At 43.5% G+C, this 17,539-nt stretch overlaps 1 protein-coding gene across 3 annotated transcripts in view; it reads left to right on the top strand.

Moving 5' to 3' along the window:
- The window catches only part of LOC121309767 (protein-cysteine N-palmitoyltransferase HHAT-like protein), a 28,447-nt gene extending 11,966 nt beyond the window's left edge, over positions 1–16,481 (top strand). For 2 of the 3 annotated variants that reach the window (XM_041242951.1, XM_041242947.1), the window contains exons 5-12: positions 3,024–3,218; positions 4,199–4,408; positions 6,014–6,185; positions 6,710–6,854; positions 8,928–8,963; positions 9,506–9,707; positions 15,152–15,293; positions 16,175–16,481. In XM_041242951.1, the coding sequence (XP_041098885.1) occupies positions 3,024–3,218; positions 4,199–4,408; positions 6,014–6,185; positions 6,710–6,854; positions 8,928–8,963; positions 9,506–9,707; positions 15,152–15,293; positions 16,175–16,296 (1,224 nt within the window). In that variant the 3' untranslated portion in view covers positions 16,297–16,481. The other variant, XM_041242959.1, reaches the window with a different exon arrangement.
- The last annotated feature ends 1,058 nt before the right edge of the window (positions 16,482–17,539 follow it).

The raw sequence follows: 17,539 nt of genomic DNA, 5'->3' as shown, positions 1-17,539 counted from the left end.
AGAGTGTTATTGACCCTGGCAAGCCTGTGGGTTGAGATGGAACCTCTTATATAGAGAGAGTGTTATTGACCCTGGCAAGCCTGTGGGTTGAGATGGAATCTCTTACACAGAGAGTGTGTTATTGACTCTGGCAAGTTGGTGGGTTAGGGAGTCAGAATCATCAGGGACTGTTTCTCCTCATTGTTCTACAGTGGCCCCTAATACCAGGTCCCTGGTGAGCTCATGCAGTGCCTGCCTTTGTCCTCCAGGGGTCAGTGGTTAGCAGTTTCTGTGTGTAAAGAGGGAGTTTGCGTGGCAGTGCCGGGGTTTGGAGGAAACCCAATGGTGTCCACTTCCCGAGAGCAGTTGTGTGAAATTGCTGAACATACAGTAATTGGACATTCTGAAATTGAGGAAGAAATTATTGGGCACCCTACATTTAAATAAATAAATAAGCATTGACATATCATTCAATTTATATAAATATTTCCCTTAACACAAGTTTAGGTCTTTTTTCTAAACTGTTAATATAATTTTTTATTTATCCAAACTGTATTTACACATGCCATGAGGATGTCTTTATTTTCTTTTTTTATAAAGTGTCACGGCTGGAAATCTTGATTGTTCAGCTGTATACAGTATAGCTATGGCAATACAGTGTGAGCTGCTGTATTTCAGCAATGGCTCTGGGGTTGAAATGCATCTCTTTCTATCTTGCTGTCACAGACAAGTGGTATTAAAAGATGGAAGGTAACTATTTTCTGTTTAGATGCTGTTCACATTTAAACAGTTCATCTTCAAACAAAGATTTTGTTTCTCATTTGTTTTCCTTGGCATGCTTGTTTTAGGGTTTCACAATTTCTATTTTTGTTTGAATCATCAAAATGATATATTTCAGTTTGTATCTGAAAACCTCCACTGAAATTTGGTGGCATGACATTTTGCACTGTGTAAATAGCAGGTGATGTCATTCCTCTTCAGTGACTCTCCTCACAGCTCAGATCCACAGTGTAATGAACTATGAACCCATTCCCCCTGTGTGAGTGTCCTGGGTAGCGGGTGATGTCATTCCTCTTCAGTGACTCTCCTCACAGCTCAGATCCACAGTGTAATGAAGTATGAACCCGTTCCCCCTGTGTGAGTGTCCTGGGTAGCGGGTGATGTCATTCCTCTTCACTGTCTCTCCTCACAGCTCAGATCCACAGTGTAATGAAGTATGACCCCGTTCCCCCTGTGTGAGTGTCCTGGGTAGCATGTGATGTCATTCCTCTTCACTGTCTCCTCACAGCTCAGATCCACAGTGTAATGAAGTATGACCCCGTTCCCCCTGTGTGAGTGTCCTGGGTAGCGGGTGATGTCATTCCTCTTCACTGTCTCCTCACAGCTCAGATCCACAGTGTAATGAAGTATGACCCCGTTCCCCCTGTGTGAGTGTCCTGGGTAGCGGGTGATGTCATTCCTCTTCACTGTCTCTCCTCACAGCTCAGATCCACAGTGTAATGAAGTATGACCCCGTTCCCCCTGTGTGAGTGTCCTGGGTAGCGGGTGATGTCATTCCTCTTCACTGTCTCTCCTCACAGCTCAGATCCACAGTGTAATGAAGTATGACCCCGTTCCCCCTGTGTGAGTGTCCTGGGTAGTGGGTGATGTCATTCCTCTTCACTGTCTCTCCTCACAGCTCAGATCCACAGTGTAATGAAGTATGACCCCGTTCCCCCTGTGTGAGTGTCCTGGGTAGCGGGTGATGTCATTCCTCTTCACTGTCTCTCCTCACAGCTCAGATCCACAGTGTAATGAAGTATGACCCCGTTCCCCCTGTGTGAGTGTCCTGGGTAGCGGGTGATGTCATTCCTCTTCACTGTCTCTCCTCACAGCTCAGATCCACAGTGTAATGAAGTATGACCCCGTTCCCCCTGTGTGAGTGTCCTGGGTAGCGGGTGATGTCATTCCTCTTCACTGTCTCTCCTCACAGCTCAGATCCACAGTGTAATGAAGTATGACCCCGTTCCCCCTGTGTGAGTGTCCTGGGTAGCGGGTGATGTCATTCCTCTTCACTGTCTCTCCTCACAGCTCAGATCCACAGTGTAATGAAGTATGGCCCTGTTCCCCCTGTGTGAGTGTCCTGGGTAGCGGGTGATGTCATTCCTCTTCACTGTCTCCTCACAGCTCAGATCCACAGTGTAATGAAGTATGGCCCTGTTCCCCCTGTGTGAGTGTCCTGGGTAGCGGGTGATGTCATTCCTCTTCACTGTCTCTCCTCACAGCTCAGATCCACAGTGTAATGAAGTATGACCCCGTTCCCCCTGTGTGAGTGTCCTGGGTAGTGGGTGATGTCATTCCTCTTCACTGTCTCTCCTCACAGCTCAGATCCACAGTGTAATGAAGTATGACCCCGTTCCCCCTGTGTGAGTGTCCTGGGTAGCGGGTGATGTCATTCCTCTTCACTGTCTCTCCTCACAGCTCAGATCCACAGTGTAATGAAGTATGACCCCGTTCCCCCTGTGTGAGTGTCCTGGGTAGCGGGTGATGTCATTCCTCTTCACTGTCTCCTCACAGCTCAGATCCACAGTGTAATGAAGTATGACCCCGTTCCCCCTGTGTGAGTGTCCTGGGTAGCGGGTGATGTCATTCCTCTTCACTGTCTCTCCTCACAGCTCAGATCCACAGTGTAATGAAGTATGACCCTGTTCCCCCTGTGTGAGTGTCCTGGGTAGTGGGTGATGTCATTCCTCTTCACTGTCTCTCCTCACAGCTCAGATCCACAGTGTAATGAAGTATGGCCCTGTTCCCCCTGTGTGAGTGTCCTGGGTAGCGGGTGATGTCATTCCTCTTCACTGTCTCCTCACAGCTCAGATCCACAGTGTAATGAAGTATGACCCCGTTCCCCCTGTGTGAGTGTCCTGGGTAGCGGGTGATGTCATTCCTCTTCACTGTCTCTCCTCACAGCTCAGATCCACAGTGTAATGAAGTATGACCCCGTTCCCCCTGTGTGAGTGTCCTGGGTAGCGGGTGATGTCATTCCTCTTCACTGTCTCTCCTCACAGCTCAGATCCACAGTGTACATGGTCTACGGGATGCTTGCTGTGTTTGCTACCATGGGGCTCACCTTCACGATGCTCATCCTTTCCCATTGCGTCCTCCTGTACAGCGTCTCTCTGTCCAAGCAGAAATGGCTCTGCTTTGCTGCTGGACTCGGCAGCTTAGCCACTTTTAAACTGGAGCCTTTTAGTTCCTGGCAGGTACAGTACCATACTATATATTACCCGGACTTTCACAGTGAGACCATGTTCAACAATATTGCATCATTATATAGAACAGCTGTTCTGTCAAATGGGAGCAATAGTTTTAGCTTTTTTTAATGCTATCCTGTAAGAGTAAGCAGGAATCCAATTTAGATTTCATGAAAAGACACTCTTGCAGATGTGAGAGATGAGGTGAGCTCCCTGCAGGTTCTGTTGCTCCAGAACCTTTTTGGAGAGCTCAGTCCATACACATGGATAGGGAAGCCTTTCCACTAACTCCTGCTGAATGTTAGCAAGAGTTAGTGCAGGTTCAATATTGTATTAATCTTGTTAACAGATAACACTTTCTAAAAGAGGGACATACAAAAAATGAACATATTGATGAGTAGACCAGCAGCTGATTTGAGCTTGCCTGAGAGACTAAAACAAAATTTGAAGACTTTCTTTGAATTGTTAAGTCTGTAATGTATTAGAGGACTAGCTATCTTCCATTTGGACTTGTCTTCCACGTACAGCTGTGAGAACAGTTATTCTCAGATTATTTTCTACTGCTTTAGTGAGAGAAAGTTACAGTAAAAACTTTGCAATACTCTCACAGTGTGAGCAAGGACAGTTTCTAAGAAACCCATGGGATGTTTATGAATGAAGGTAAACGTGGAATGAACTACTTTGTTACGCAATGAGGATGAGACCGGACCATGTTTCAGATTTCAATAGTTTATCATTTATTAGTTCCAAATACCCACATTATATTCTGCATTGAAGGATATTGTTTAGTTATCTTAGCAACTTTACTTATGTCAAAGTCACCTCCAGCAAACTGATTTAGCATTACCACCACATTATCGTTCCTACGATCAGCAATACATTTTACTGCACACCCCCAAATTGAATTGCAGGCTGCCACCATTAAGCTTGTCTAGTTCCCCTGTGGCAGGCCTGCGTTGCTCAGTGCCTCTGAGTGGTTTGTTTTTCAGTCTGGCTTCGTGACTGGGAGTTTCGCTCTTCAAGATGTTTTGTTTTATGGAGGAAGTGGTTTCACCATCATGCGCTACATGAGCTTTGCCTTGGAGAACTATGAGAAGAAGGATGGGAATTACTCCTTCTTGGAGCTGCTCAAGTACAACTTCTACCTGCCCTTCTTCTTCTTCGGACCCATCATGACGTTCGATAGGTTCCATGCGCAGGTGGGTGTTTGGCTGTATGTAACCCGTGTGTTACAGCAGGGTATGAAGGACTGCCACAGCCAATAGATTTCAATCACTCTTCTGACCTCTTATTAGCTCATTACTAATTATTACAGATCCCCTGTTTCTATAGTGCTGAGATTTTCAGGTTCTCCTCTTTTAAGACATGAAAATATTTACAATAAATACAGAACTAGATGAACTGCTGCATCTTGGTATCTTCGCTGTAGGTCACATGGTGTGATTGCAGCTAGACCATTGGAGAGAGTTTGAACTACAGCACACCAGGAAGCAGCAGGAACTTGTAATCTTTAGAGCCAGGTTTTTGAGATCTTCAACAGAAGGAAATGTTATAATGTTAAGGATATCAACCCCATTTAAACCTGTGCTGTATCTGTACTGTGCATCAATGAGACAGGATATCAACCCCATTTAAACCTGTGCTGTATCTGTACTGTGCATCAATGAGACAGGATATCAACCCCATTTAAACCAGCGCTGTATCTGTACTGTGCGTCGGTGAGACAGGATATCAACCCCATTTAAACCAGCGCTGTATCTGTACTGTGCATCAGTGAGACAGGATATCAACCCCATTTAAACCAGCGCTGTATCTGTACTGTGCATCAGTGAGACAGGATATCAACCCCATTTAAACCAGCGCTGTATCTGTACTGTGCATCAGTGAGACAGGATATCAACCCCATTTAAACCAGCGCTGTATCTGTACTGTGCGTCAGTGAGACAGGATATCAACCCCATTTAAACCTGTGCTGTATCTGTACTGTGCATCAGTGAGACAGGATATCAACCCCATTTAAACCAGTGCTGTATCTCTATTGTGCATAAGTGAGACAGGATATCAACCCCATTTAAACCAGTGCTGTATCTGTACTGTGCGTCAGTGAGACAGGATATCAACCCCATTTAAACCAGCGCTGTATCTGTACTGTGCGTCAGTGAGACAGGATATCAACCCCATTTAAACCTGTGCTGTATCTGTACTGTGCGTCAGTGAGACAGGATATCAACCCCATTTAAACCAGCGCTGTATCTGTACTGTGCGTCAGTGAGACAGGATATCAACCCCATTTAAACCAGCGCTGTATCTGTACTGTGCGTCAGTGAGACAGGATATCAACCCCATTTAAACCAGCGCTGTATCTGTACTGTGCGTCAGTGAGACAGGATATCAACCCCATTTAAACCAGCGCTGTATCTGTACTGTGCGTCAGTGAGACAGGATATCAACCCCATTTAAACCAGCGCTGTATCTGTACTGTGCGTCAGTGAGACAGGATATCAACCCCATTTAAACCAGCGCTGTATCTGTACTGTGCGTCAGTGAGACAGGATATCAACCCCATTTAAACCTGTGCTGTATCTGTACTGTGCATCAATGAGACAGGATATCAACCCCATTTAAACCAACGCTGTATCTGTACTGTGCGTCAGTGAGACAGGATATCAACCCCATTTAAACCAGCACTGTATCTGTACTGTGCGTCAGTGTCAGTGAGCTCAGACAGTATCATGTTGAAAGGGAAGGGGTACAGTAGGGTTCCTTTTTAAGCCCTCTCTAACCTCTCCCTCTGTCTTCCGCAGGTCAATACTCCTGACTTGACTCGTAAAGAGCGTGAGATGTGGAACATCCGGATCCAGGCGGTGCTGCACTTGGCTGCCATTGTTGTGGTGGACGTGCTTTTCCATTTCCTCTACATTCTGACCATACCTTCTGACATGAAGCTAGTGAGACAGCTATCGGACTGGTCGCTAGGTCAGTGGCTACCCTCGCTGCAGTGTGTGCAATCATTTACCAGACCGGCTGCCAGGTTCCTAGTGCAGTGCAACAGGTAGTGCGGCAATAAGGGAAACGTTTGCTGTATTTATTTTTAAGTGAAAGAAATATGTGTAGTACACTATTGTTTCAGAAATGGCAGTTTCCCTAGCTGGCTACATATTACATGGCAATGAGTAAATTTTATGGAAATCTGTGATAACTGTGAAAAGAATAGAGCCTTAGCCATAGGAGATCAAAAGAACCAAGCTGCTTGCTGGTTTGGTTTCTGTTCTGTAGTGTTCTGTTCCCTTTGTGTTCCCTCAGCTTAACAAAAATAAACTTTGTATAGTTTATTTTTCTAATGAATATACAAAAAGGTCCTCAGTCAACTGATGTTGTCCTGCAGTCCTCTTTTCTCCTGAGACCACTTACTGGAACCCTCAGTAATTCGCTCAGTTTGTGTTCAATGAGGTTTGATGTGTTGAAAGACGAACAACTCCCGCTTCTCTCCACCGATGCAGCGGGCCTGGCCTACTCTAACCTGGTGTATGATTGGGTGAAAGCAGCAGTCATGTTTGGGGTCATCAATACCGTGTCACGACTGGACCACCTGGACCCCCCACAGCCCCCCAAGTGCATCACCATGCTTTATGTCTTCGCAGAAACGTAAGTTTGTCAGCAGTTAAAGCTTATTACTGCATGGAGTAGATCGGTCTGAAGCTGAGAATAGCATGCTTGTAGAGTATGATCCTGGTGTCTTCTCCCATTCACAGTCACCACAAAGAAATTGAGACAGTTGCTTATAGACCAACAGGCAGATGCAGCGTTGGGGTTTATCTGACCTAAAACCTTTAGCATGTACAAGCTAGGGAAGAAACAGTGCCCCTTGTTATATCCTGTCTGACTTTGAAAGAAACTTTGTCAAGCAGACAAATGTGTAAAATAAATAAAGGGCTTGTACCATTTGAACCAAATCTGTGAATAACAAATCATGAAATAAGCGCTGTGTAGAAGAAGAGGCAAGTTAAGCAAGACTCAGCTGGAGATGATATCCCTGACAATCTTCCCCAACAACCCAGGAGAAATGGCCATGGTGTGTGCTGAGGTCAAACCCAGTTTGAAATCTAAATAGGGAATAAAAAAGCACTGGAAATAATGAATACATTAGCTTTGTGAACTTGAATAAGTGGCCCTGATTGGGTCTTGTTTAACTTGTAGCTGATGTCATGTTTTTTATTCTTTTCAAATGGTAAGAGATCACATTGGATAAATTAAAGAGTGTGTTCATTTCAAGAGAGAAATATTCCATTGTACATTTTATTTAGATTTCCAGGAAGCTTTTGATAAAGTCCTGCAGTAGGGATTCAAGGAAATCCATGCGCATGGATTAGGGAGTTGTTAACATGTAGCAAACAGAAAGCACTGATTAGAGGAGAAACCTCAAATTGGATTGTGTTAACCAGTGGAGTACCACAGGGATCAATATTAGGTCCTCTGTTCTTCCTAGTCTACATTAATGCTTAGATTCTGGTATAGTAAGTAAACTTGTTAAATTCGCAGACGACACAAAAATAGGAGGAGTGGCAAACACTGTTGCAGCAGCAAAGGTCATTCAAAATGATCTAGACAAGATTCAGAACTGGGCAGACACATGGCAAATGACATTTAATAGAGAAAAGTGTAAGGTACTGCACTGAGACAATACAAATCTGCATTATAAAAACGATATGAGAGATAATGAAATTGAAGAAGGAATCTGTGAAAAAGATCTAGGAGGTTATGACTCAGAAATATCTTCATCTAGACAATGTGGGGAAGCTAAAAAAAGGCCAACCAGATGCTCAGATATATAATGAAAAGTGTTGAATTTAAATCAAGGGAAGTAATGTTAAAACTGTACAATGCATTAGTAAGACCTCACCTAGAATATTGTGTTCAGTTCTGGTCACCTTACTACAAAAAGGATATTGCTGCTGTAGAAAGAGTGCAAAGAAGAGCGAACAGAATTATCCTGGTTTAAAAAGGCATGTCATATGTAGACAGACTAAAATAATTGAATATATTCAGTCTTGAACAAAGAAGACTACGCGGTGATCTGATTCAAGCATTCAAAATGCTAAAAGGTATTGACAATGTTGACCCAAGGGACTTTTTTGACCTGAAAAAAGAAACAAGGACCAGGGGTCACAAATGGAGATTTGACAAAGGGACATTCAGAACAGAAAATAGGAGGCACTTTTTTACACAGAGAATTGTAAGGGTCTGGAACCAACTCCCCAGTAATGCTGTTGAAGCTGACACCCTGGGATCCTTCAAGAAGCTGCTTGATGAGATTCTGGGATCAATAAGCTACTAACAACCAAACGAGCAAGTTGGCCAAATGGCTTTATATTCCATTGTATTACAGTATGACTGTAAGTAGGGCTGTGTGAGACTCTTATATTCCATTGTATTACAGTGGGGCTTCTCATTTCTAAGAGACTCACACTCTCTAGAGGGGCTTCTCATTTCTAAGAGACACACTCTCTAGAGGGGCTTTTCATTTCTAAGGGACTCACACTCTCTAGAGGGGTTTCTCATTTCTAAGAGACTCACACTCTCTAGAGGGGCTTCTCATTTCTGCTTGATGAAAACAGTTTCAATGGAGCCCTTAGTCTTCCCAGCCCTGCATTAACAAAAGTTCTTTTTGAATTCCTATACAAAGCGGTAGTGAAGGAAATGTCTTCTGTTTTGTTCCAGGCATTTTGACAGGGGGATCAATGACTGGCTGTGCAAGTAAGTCTTCAGATAAGCATCATGACACAAGCTAGGAAGAACCTGTGAAATTCTCTATGTTAGAGCACCTGTTTGGTTTCCCTGCTTGTTCCACCTGCTTGAATGCCTCTCTTGGATCATATTGGATGAAGCTGCTGGTTATTCCAGGGTGAATATAATAACACGGGAGGAAGGGCCTCTTCTTGTAAAGCTCCTACATTCTAGAATGCATTTCATATCTCTTTTTTAATTTGTTTTATTAAATTCTCTATCAGATTTTTTTGAATGTAATAGTTGAATTGTTTGTGTGTGCGTGCATGCGTGTGTGTGTGTGCATGCGTGCGTGTGTGTGTGCGTACGTGCGTGTGTGCATGTGTGTGCATGCGTGCGTGTGTGCATGTGATTGAGTGTGTGTGAAGTGCTTTGAGATGCTTGTGATGAAAGGCACTATAGAAATGAGAATTGTTGTTATTGTTGGAACATGATTCCACATTGCATTGGCACTTAGCTAGACAGCATAAGCTCTGCCTTATTAAGTGATGCTCCTTACTCCTCCCTGACAGGTATGTTTACGACTACCTTGGTGGTAACCATAACAACATTGTAAAGGAACTGCTGGCCACCGTTTGCACTTTTGCTGTGACGACCCTGTGGCTCGGCCCCTGCCACGTGGTTTACATCTGGTCTTTCTGCAACTGCTTTGGCCTCAACTTCGAACTGTGGGTGGCAAAGTTCTTCGAGCTCGAGCCGTTTGCTTCGATGGAGGTGAGGTCACAGGCAGCAACCTTTAACCTTAAAAACATTTCACAGCTGTAAAGCTGTGGCTCTGAGTCCTCAGCTCAATCATTCAGCACTGTATCACTCTACACAGAGCCAGTCCTTTGTACTGTATCTCAGAGCATAACCATGTTCTTACACAGGGCAGTACAGGTTGAATAGTGTATTCTGTATCAGAGCTGAACCATGTTCTTACACAGGGCAGTACAGGTTGAACAGTGTATTCTGTATCAGAGCTGAACCATGTTCTTACACAGGGCAGTACAGGTTGAATATTGTATTCTGTATCAGAGCTGAACCATGTTCTTACACAGGGCAGTACAGGTTGAATAGTGTATTCTGTATCAGAGCTGAACCATGTTCTTACACAGGGCAGTACAGGTTGAACAGTGTATTCTGTATCAGAGCTGAACCATGTTCTTACACAGGGCAGTACAGGTTGAACAGTGTATTCTGTATCAGAGCTGAACCATGTTCTTACACAGGGCAGTACAGGTTGAATAGTGTATTCTGTATCAGAGCTGAACCATGTTCTTACACAGGGCAGTACAGGTTGAATAGTGTATTCTGTATCAGAGCTGAACCATGTTCTTACACAGGGCAGTACAGGTTGAATAGTGTATTCTGTATCAGAGCTGAACCATGTTCTTACACAGGGCAGTACAGGTTGAATAGTGTATTCTGTATCAGAGCTGAACCATGTTCTTACACAGGGCAGTACAGGTTGAATAGTGTATTCTGTATCAGAGCTGAACCATGTTCTTACACAGGGCAGTACAGGTTGAATAGTGTATTCTGTATCAGAGCTGAACCATGTTCTTACACAGGGCAGTACAGGTTGAATAGTGTATTCTGTATCAGAGCTGAACCATGTTCTTACACAGGGCAGTACAGGTTGAATAGTGTATTCTGTATCAGAGCTGAACCATGTTCTTACACAGGGCAGTACAGGTTGAATAGTGTATTCTGTATCAGAGCTGAACCATGTTCTTACACAGGGCAGTACAGGTTGAATAGTGTATTCTGTATCAGAGCTGAACCATGTTCTTACACAGGGCAGTACAGGTTGAATAGTGTATTCTGTATCAGAGCTGAACCATGTTCTTACACAGGGCAGTACAGGTTGAATAGTGTATTCTGTATCAGAGCTGAACCATGTTCTTACACAGGGCAGTACAGGTTGAATAGTGTATTCTGTATCAGAGCTGAACCATGTTCTTACACAGGGCAGTACAGGTTGAATAGTGTATTCTGTATCAGAGCTGAACCATGTTCTTACACAGGGCAGTACAGGTTGAATAGTGTATTCTGTATCAGAGCTGAACCATGTTCTTACACAGGGCAGTACAGGTTGAATAGTGTATTCTGTATCAGAGCTGAACCATGTTCTTACACAGGGCAGTACAGGTTGAATAGTGTATTCTGTATCAGAGCTGAACCATGTTCTTACACAGGGCAGTACAGGTTGAATAGTGTATTCTGTATCAGAGCTGAACCATGTTCTTACACAGGGCAGTACAGGTTGAATAGTGTATTCTGTATCAGAGCTGAACCATGTTCTTACACAGGGCAGTACAGGTTGAATAGTGTATTCTGTATCAGAGCTGAACCATGTTCTTACACAGGGCAGTACAGGTTGAATAGTGTATTCTGTATCAGAGCTGAACCATGTTCTTACACAGGGCAGTACAGGTTGAATAGTGTATTCTGTATCAGAGCTGAACCATGTTCTTACACAGGGCAGTACAGGTTGAATAGTGTATTCTGTATCAGAGCTGAACCATGTTCTTACACAGGGCAGTACAGGTTGAATAGTGTATTCTGTATCAGAGCTGAACCATGTTCTTACACAGGGCAGTACAGGTTGAATAGTGTATTCTGTATCAGAGCTGAACCATGTTCTTACACAGGGCAGTACAGGTTGAATAGTGTATTCTGTATCAGAGCTGAACCATGTTCTTACACAGGGCAGTACAGGTTGAATAGTGTATTCTGTATCAGAGCTGAACCATGTTCTTACACAGGGCAGTACAGGTTGAATAGTGTATTCTGTATCAGAGCTGAACCATGTTCTTACACAGGGCAGTACAGGTTGAATAGTGTATTCTGTATCAGAGCTGAACCATGTTCTTACACAGGGCAGTACAGGTTGAATAGTGTATTCTGTATCAGAGCTGAACCATGTTCTTACACAGGGCAGTACAGGTTGAATAGTGTATTCTGTATCAGAGCTGAACCATGTTCTTACACAGGGCAGTACAGGTTGAATAGTGTATTCTGTATCAGAGCTGAACCATGTTCTTACACAGGGCAGTACAGGTTGAATAGTGTATTCTGTATCAGAGCTGAACCATGTTCTTACACAGGGCAGTACAGGTTGAATAGTGTATTCTGTATCAGAGCTGAACCATGTTCTTACACAGGGCAGTACAGGTTGAATAGTGTATTCTGTATCAGAGCTGAACCATGTTCTTACACAGGGCAGTACAGGTTGAATAGTGTATTCTGTATCAGAGCTGAACCATGTTCTTACACAGGGCAGTACAGGTTGAATAGTGTATTCTGTATCAGAGCTGAACCATGTTCTTACACAGGGCAGTACAGGTTGACACAGGGCAGTAAGGTTGAATAGTGTATTCTGTATCAGAGCTGAACCATGTTCTTACACAGGGCAGTACAGGTTGAATAGTGTATTCTGTATCTCAGAGCTGAACCATGTTCTTACACAGGGCAGTACAGGTTGAATAGTGTATTCTGTATCAGAGCTGAACCATGTTCTTACACAGGGCAGTACAGGTTGAATAGTGTATTCTGTATCAGAGCTGAACCATGTTCTTACACAGGGCAGTACAGGTTGAATAGTGTATTCTGTATCAGAGCTGAACCATGTTCTTACACAGGGCAGTACAGGTTGAATAGTGTATTCTGTATCAGAGCTGAACCATGTTCTTACACAGGGCAGTACAGGTTGAATAGTGTATTCTGTATCAGAGCTGAACCATGTTCTTACACAGGGCAGTACAGGTTGAATAGTGTATTCTGTATCAGAGCTGAACCATGTTCTTACACAGGGCAGTACAGGTTGAATAGTGTATTCTGTATCAGAGCTGAACCATGTTCTTACACAGGGCAGTACAGGTTGAATAGTGTATTCTGTATCAGAGCTGAACCATGTTCTTACACAGGGCAGTACAGGTTGAATAGTGTATTCTGTATCAGAGCTGAACCATGTTCTTACACAGGGCAGTACAGGTTGAATAGTGTATTCTGTATCAGAGCTGAACCATGTTCTTACACAGGGCAGTACAGGTTGAATAGTGTATTCTGTATCAGAGCTGAACCATGTTCTTACACAGGGCAGTACAGGTTGAATAGTGTATTCTGTATCAGAGCTGAACCATGTTCTTACACAGGGCAGTACAGGTTGAATAGTGTATTCTGTATCAGAGCTGAACCATGTTCTTACACAGGGCAGTACAGGTTGAATAGTGTATTCTGTATCAGAGCTGAACCATGTTCTTACACAGGGCAGTACAGGTTGAATAGTGTATTCTGTATCAGAGCTGAACCATGTTCTTACACAGGGCAGTACAGGTTGAATAGTGTATTCTGTATCAGAGCTGAACCATGTTCTTACACAGGGCAGTACAGGTTGAATAGTGTATTCTGTATCAGAGCTGAACCATGTTCTTACACAGGGCAGTACAGGTTGAATAGTGTATTCTGTATCAGAGCTGAACCATGTTCTTACACAGGGCAGTACAGGTTGAATAGTGTATTCTGTATCAGAGCTGAACCATGTTCTTACACAGGGCAGTACAGGTTGAATAGTGTATTCTGTATCAGAGCTGAACCATGTTCTTACACAGGGCAGTACAGGTTGAATAGTGTATTCTGTATCAGAGCTGAACCATGTTCTTACACAGGGCAGTACAGGTTGAATAGTGTATTCTGTATCAGAGCTGAACCATGTTCTTACACAGGGCAGTACAGGTTGAATAGTGTATTCTGTATCAGAGCTGAACCATGTTCTTACACAGGGCAGTACAGGTTGAATAGTGTATTCTGTATCAGAGCTGAACCATGTTCTTACACAGGGCAGTACAGGTTGAATAGTGTATTCTGTATCAGAGCTGAACCATGTTCTTACACAGGGCAGTACAGGTTGAATAGTGTATTCTGTATCAGAGCTGAACCATGTTCTTACACAGGGCAGTACAGGTTGAATAGTGTATTCTGTATCAGAGCTGAACCATGTTCTTACACAGGGCAGTACAGGTTGAATAGTGTATTCTGTATCAGAGCTGAACCATGTTCTTACACAGGGCAGTACAGGTTGAATAGTGTATTCTGTATCAGAGCTGAACCATGTTCTTACACAGGGCAGTACAGGTTGAATAGTGTATTCTGTATCAGAGCTGAACCATGTTCTTACACAGGGCAGTACAGGTTGAATAGTGTATTCTGTATCAGAGCTGAACCATGTTCTTACACAGGGCAGTACAGGTTGAATAGTGTATTCTGTATCAGAGCTGAACCATGTTCTTACACAGGGCAGTACAGGTTGAATAGTGTATTCTGTATCAGAGCTGAACCATGTTCTTACACAGGGCAGTACAGGTTGAATAGTGTATTCTGTATCAGAGCTGAACCATGTTCTTACACAGGGCAGTACAGGTTGAATAGTGTATTCTGTATCAGAGCTGAACCATGTTCTTACACAGGGCAGTACAGGTTGAATAGTGTATTCTGTATCAGAGCTGAACCATGTTCTTACACAGGGCAGTACAGGTTGAATAGTGTATTCTGTATCAGAGCTGAACCATGTTCTTACACAGGGCAGTACAGGTTGAATAGTGTATTCTGTATCAGAGCTGAACCATGTTCTTACACAGGGCAGTACAGGTTGAATAGTGTATTCTGTATCAGAGCTGAACCATGTTCTTACACAGGGCAGTACAGGTTGAACAGTGTATTCTGTATCAGAGCTGAACCATGTTCTTACACAGGGCAGTACAGGTTGAACAGTGTATTCTGTATCAGAGCTGAACCATGTTCTTACACAGGGCAGTACAGGTTGAATAGTGTATTCTGTATCAGAGCTGAACCATGTTCTTACACAGGGCAGTACAGGTTGAATAGTGTATTCTGTATCAGAGCTGAACCATGTTCTTACACAGGGCAGTACAGGTTGAACAGTGTATTCTGTATCAGAGCTGAACCATGTTCTTACACAGGGCAGTACAGGTTGAATAGTGTATTCTGTATCAGAGCTGAACCATGTTCTTACACAGGGCAGTACAGGTTGAATAGTGTATTCTGTATCTCAGAGCTGAACCATGTTCTTATACAGGGCGGTACACATTGAATACTGTATAGGGACACTGTCAGGATGCTACCATGTTGGGTGAATGCTTCTCCTTTCCGCACAGGCGAAGATGTCGGAAGCCATGTCTCGCAGGATCAGGGGCATGTTTAATGCAGCTAACTTCTGGACCATCATCCTGTACAATGTCCTGGCTTTGAACAGCCTGGACTTTGCAAACCTGGTTTTTAAGAGGTTGATCATTACAGGTAAGGAAAGCAACCTTGCAGAAAAATAATACTAATAAAAACAGACACTATCATTGGAAAGATATTTGCTATGTTAAACCTCCTAATCAAACCACACAGTGTTGCTTTATTATTACCCAGACCCACCGTGCAATTCAGTCAAACTTCCAGTGGTCATTTTAAAAGCTGCAATACTGCCAGAGAGCATTGAAATACAGGACTTCACCTCTGCAGGTTTTTAGATGCAGGCTCATTGTATCAGTGACCAGTTTTCAGATGAATACATTGGATGTTAAAGGTTAAAAGGACAGGATGGTGGCTGATGAACTCATCTCTGTTGTTGGCTCTCCAGGTTTCCCCCTGTCCACTCTGATGAACTCATCTCTGTTGTTGGCTCTCCAGGTTTCCCCCTGTCCACTGTGATGAATTCATCTCTGTTGTTGGCTCTCCAGGTTTCCCCCTGTCCACTATGATGAACTCATCTCTGTTGTTGGCTCTCCAGGTTTCCCCCTGTCCACTCTGATGAACTCATCTCTGTTGTTGGCTCTCCAGATTTCCCCCTGTCCACTCTGATGAACTCATCTCTGTTGTTGGTTCCCCAGGTTTCCCCGTGTCCACTCTGATGAACTCATCTCTGTTGTTGGTTCCCCAGGTTTCCCCCTGTCCACTCTGATGAACTCATCTCTGTTGTTGGCTCTCCAGGTTTCCCCCTGTCCACTCTGATGAACTCATCTCTGTTGTTGGCTCTCCAGGTTTCCCCCTGTCCACTCTGATGAACTCATCTCTGTTGTTGGCTCTCCAGGTTTCCCCCTGTCCACTCTGATGAACTCATCTCTGTTGTTGGTTCCCCAGGTTTCCCCCTGTCCACTCTGATGAACTCATCTCTGTTGTTGGTTCCCCAGGTTTCCCCCTGTCCACTCTGTCAGTCCTGTTTGTTACATACTGCGGAGTCCAGCTGATAAAGGAGCGAGAGAGAAGACTGGCCCTGGAGGAAGAAGAAGCCAAGAAGGAAAAAACGGAATAAGACGATCAGTCCAGTTTACTATGAACACTGAGTTCCTTTCCACTGTGCAGGAGTAAAGAAAAAAAACAACCTCCTCCAAACTTTTGCTGACTTTGTTCCAACCAAACTCAATTACAATGCACTGCCCACTGTACCTGTGTATAGAAATCAATCACAATGCACCATACCTGTGTATAGAACTCAATCACAATGCGCTGTAGCTGTGTATAGAACTCAATCACAATGCACCGTACCTGTGTATAGAACTCAATCACAATGCACCGTACCTGTGTATAGAACTCAATCACAATGCACTATAGCTGTGTATAGAACTCAATCACAATGCACTATAGCTGTGTATAGAACTCAATCACAATGCACCATACCTGTGTATAGAACTCAATCACAATGCACCGTACCTGTGTATAGAACTCAATCACAATGCACCATACCTGTGTATAGAACTCAATCACAATGCACTGTACCTGTGTATAGAACTCAATCACAATGCACTGTACCTGTGTATAGAACTCAATCACAATGCACTGTACCTGTGTATAGAACTCAATCACAATGCACTGTACCTGTGTATAGAACTCAATCACAATGCACCGTACCTGTGTATAGAACTCAATCACAATGCACCGTACCTGTGTATAGAACTCAATCACAATGCACCGTAGCTGTGTATAGAACTCAATCACAATGCACCGTACCTGTGTATAGAACTCAATCACAATGCACTGTACCTGTGTATAGAACTCAATCACAATGCACCGTACCTGTGTATAGAACTCAATCACAATGCACTGTACCTGTGTATAGAACTCAATCACAATGCACCGTACCTGTGTATAGAACTCAATCACAATGCACTGTACCTGTGTATAGAACTCAATCACAATGCACCGTACCTGTGTATAGAACTCAATCACAATGCACCGTACCTGTGTATAGAACTCAATCACAATGCACTGTACCTGTGTATAGAACTCAATCACAATGCACTGTACCTGTGTATAGAACTCAATCACAATGCACTGTACCTGTGTATAGAACTCAATCACAATGCACTATACCTGTGTATAGAACTCAATCACAATGCACTGTACCTGTGTATAGAACTCAATCACAATGCACTGTACCTGTGTATAGAACTCAATCACAATGCACTGTACCTGTGTATAGAACTCAATCACAATGCACTGTACCTGTGTATAGAACTCAATCACAATGCACTGTACCTGTGTATAGAACTCAATCA

This window comes from Polyodon spathula, chromosome 3 (genome assembly GCF_017654505.1).
Source record: "Polyodon spathula isolate WHYD16114869_AA chromosome 3, ASM1765450v1, whole genome shotgun sequence".
Lineage (NCBI taxonomy): Eukaryota > Metazoa > Chordata > Actinopteri > Acipenseriformes > Polyodontidae > Polyodon > Polyodon spathula.
This window is presented reverse-complemented; position numbering and strand designations above follow the sequence as displayed.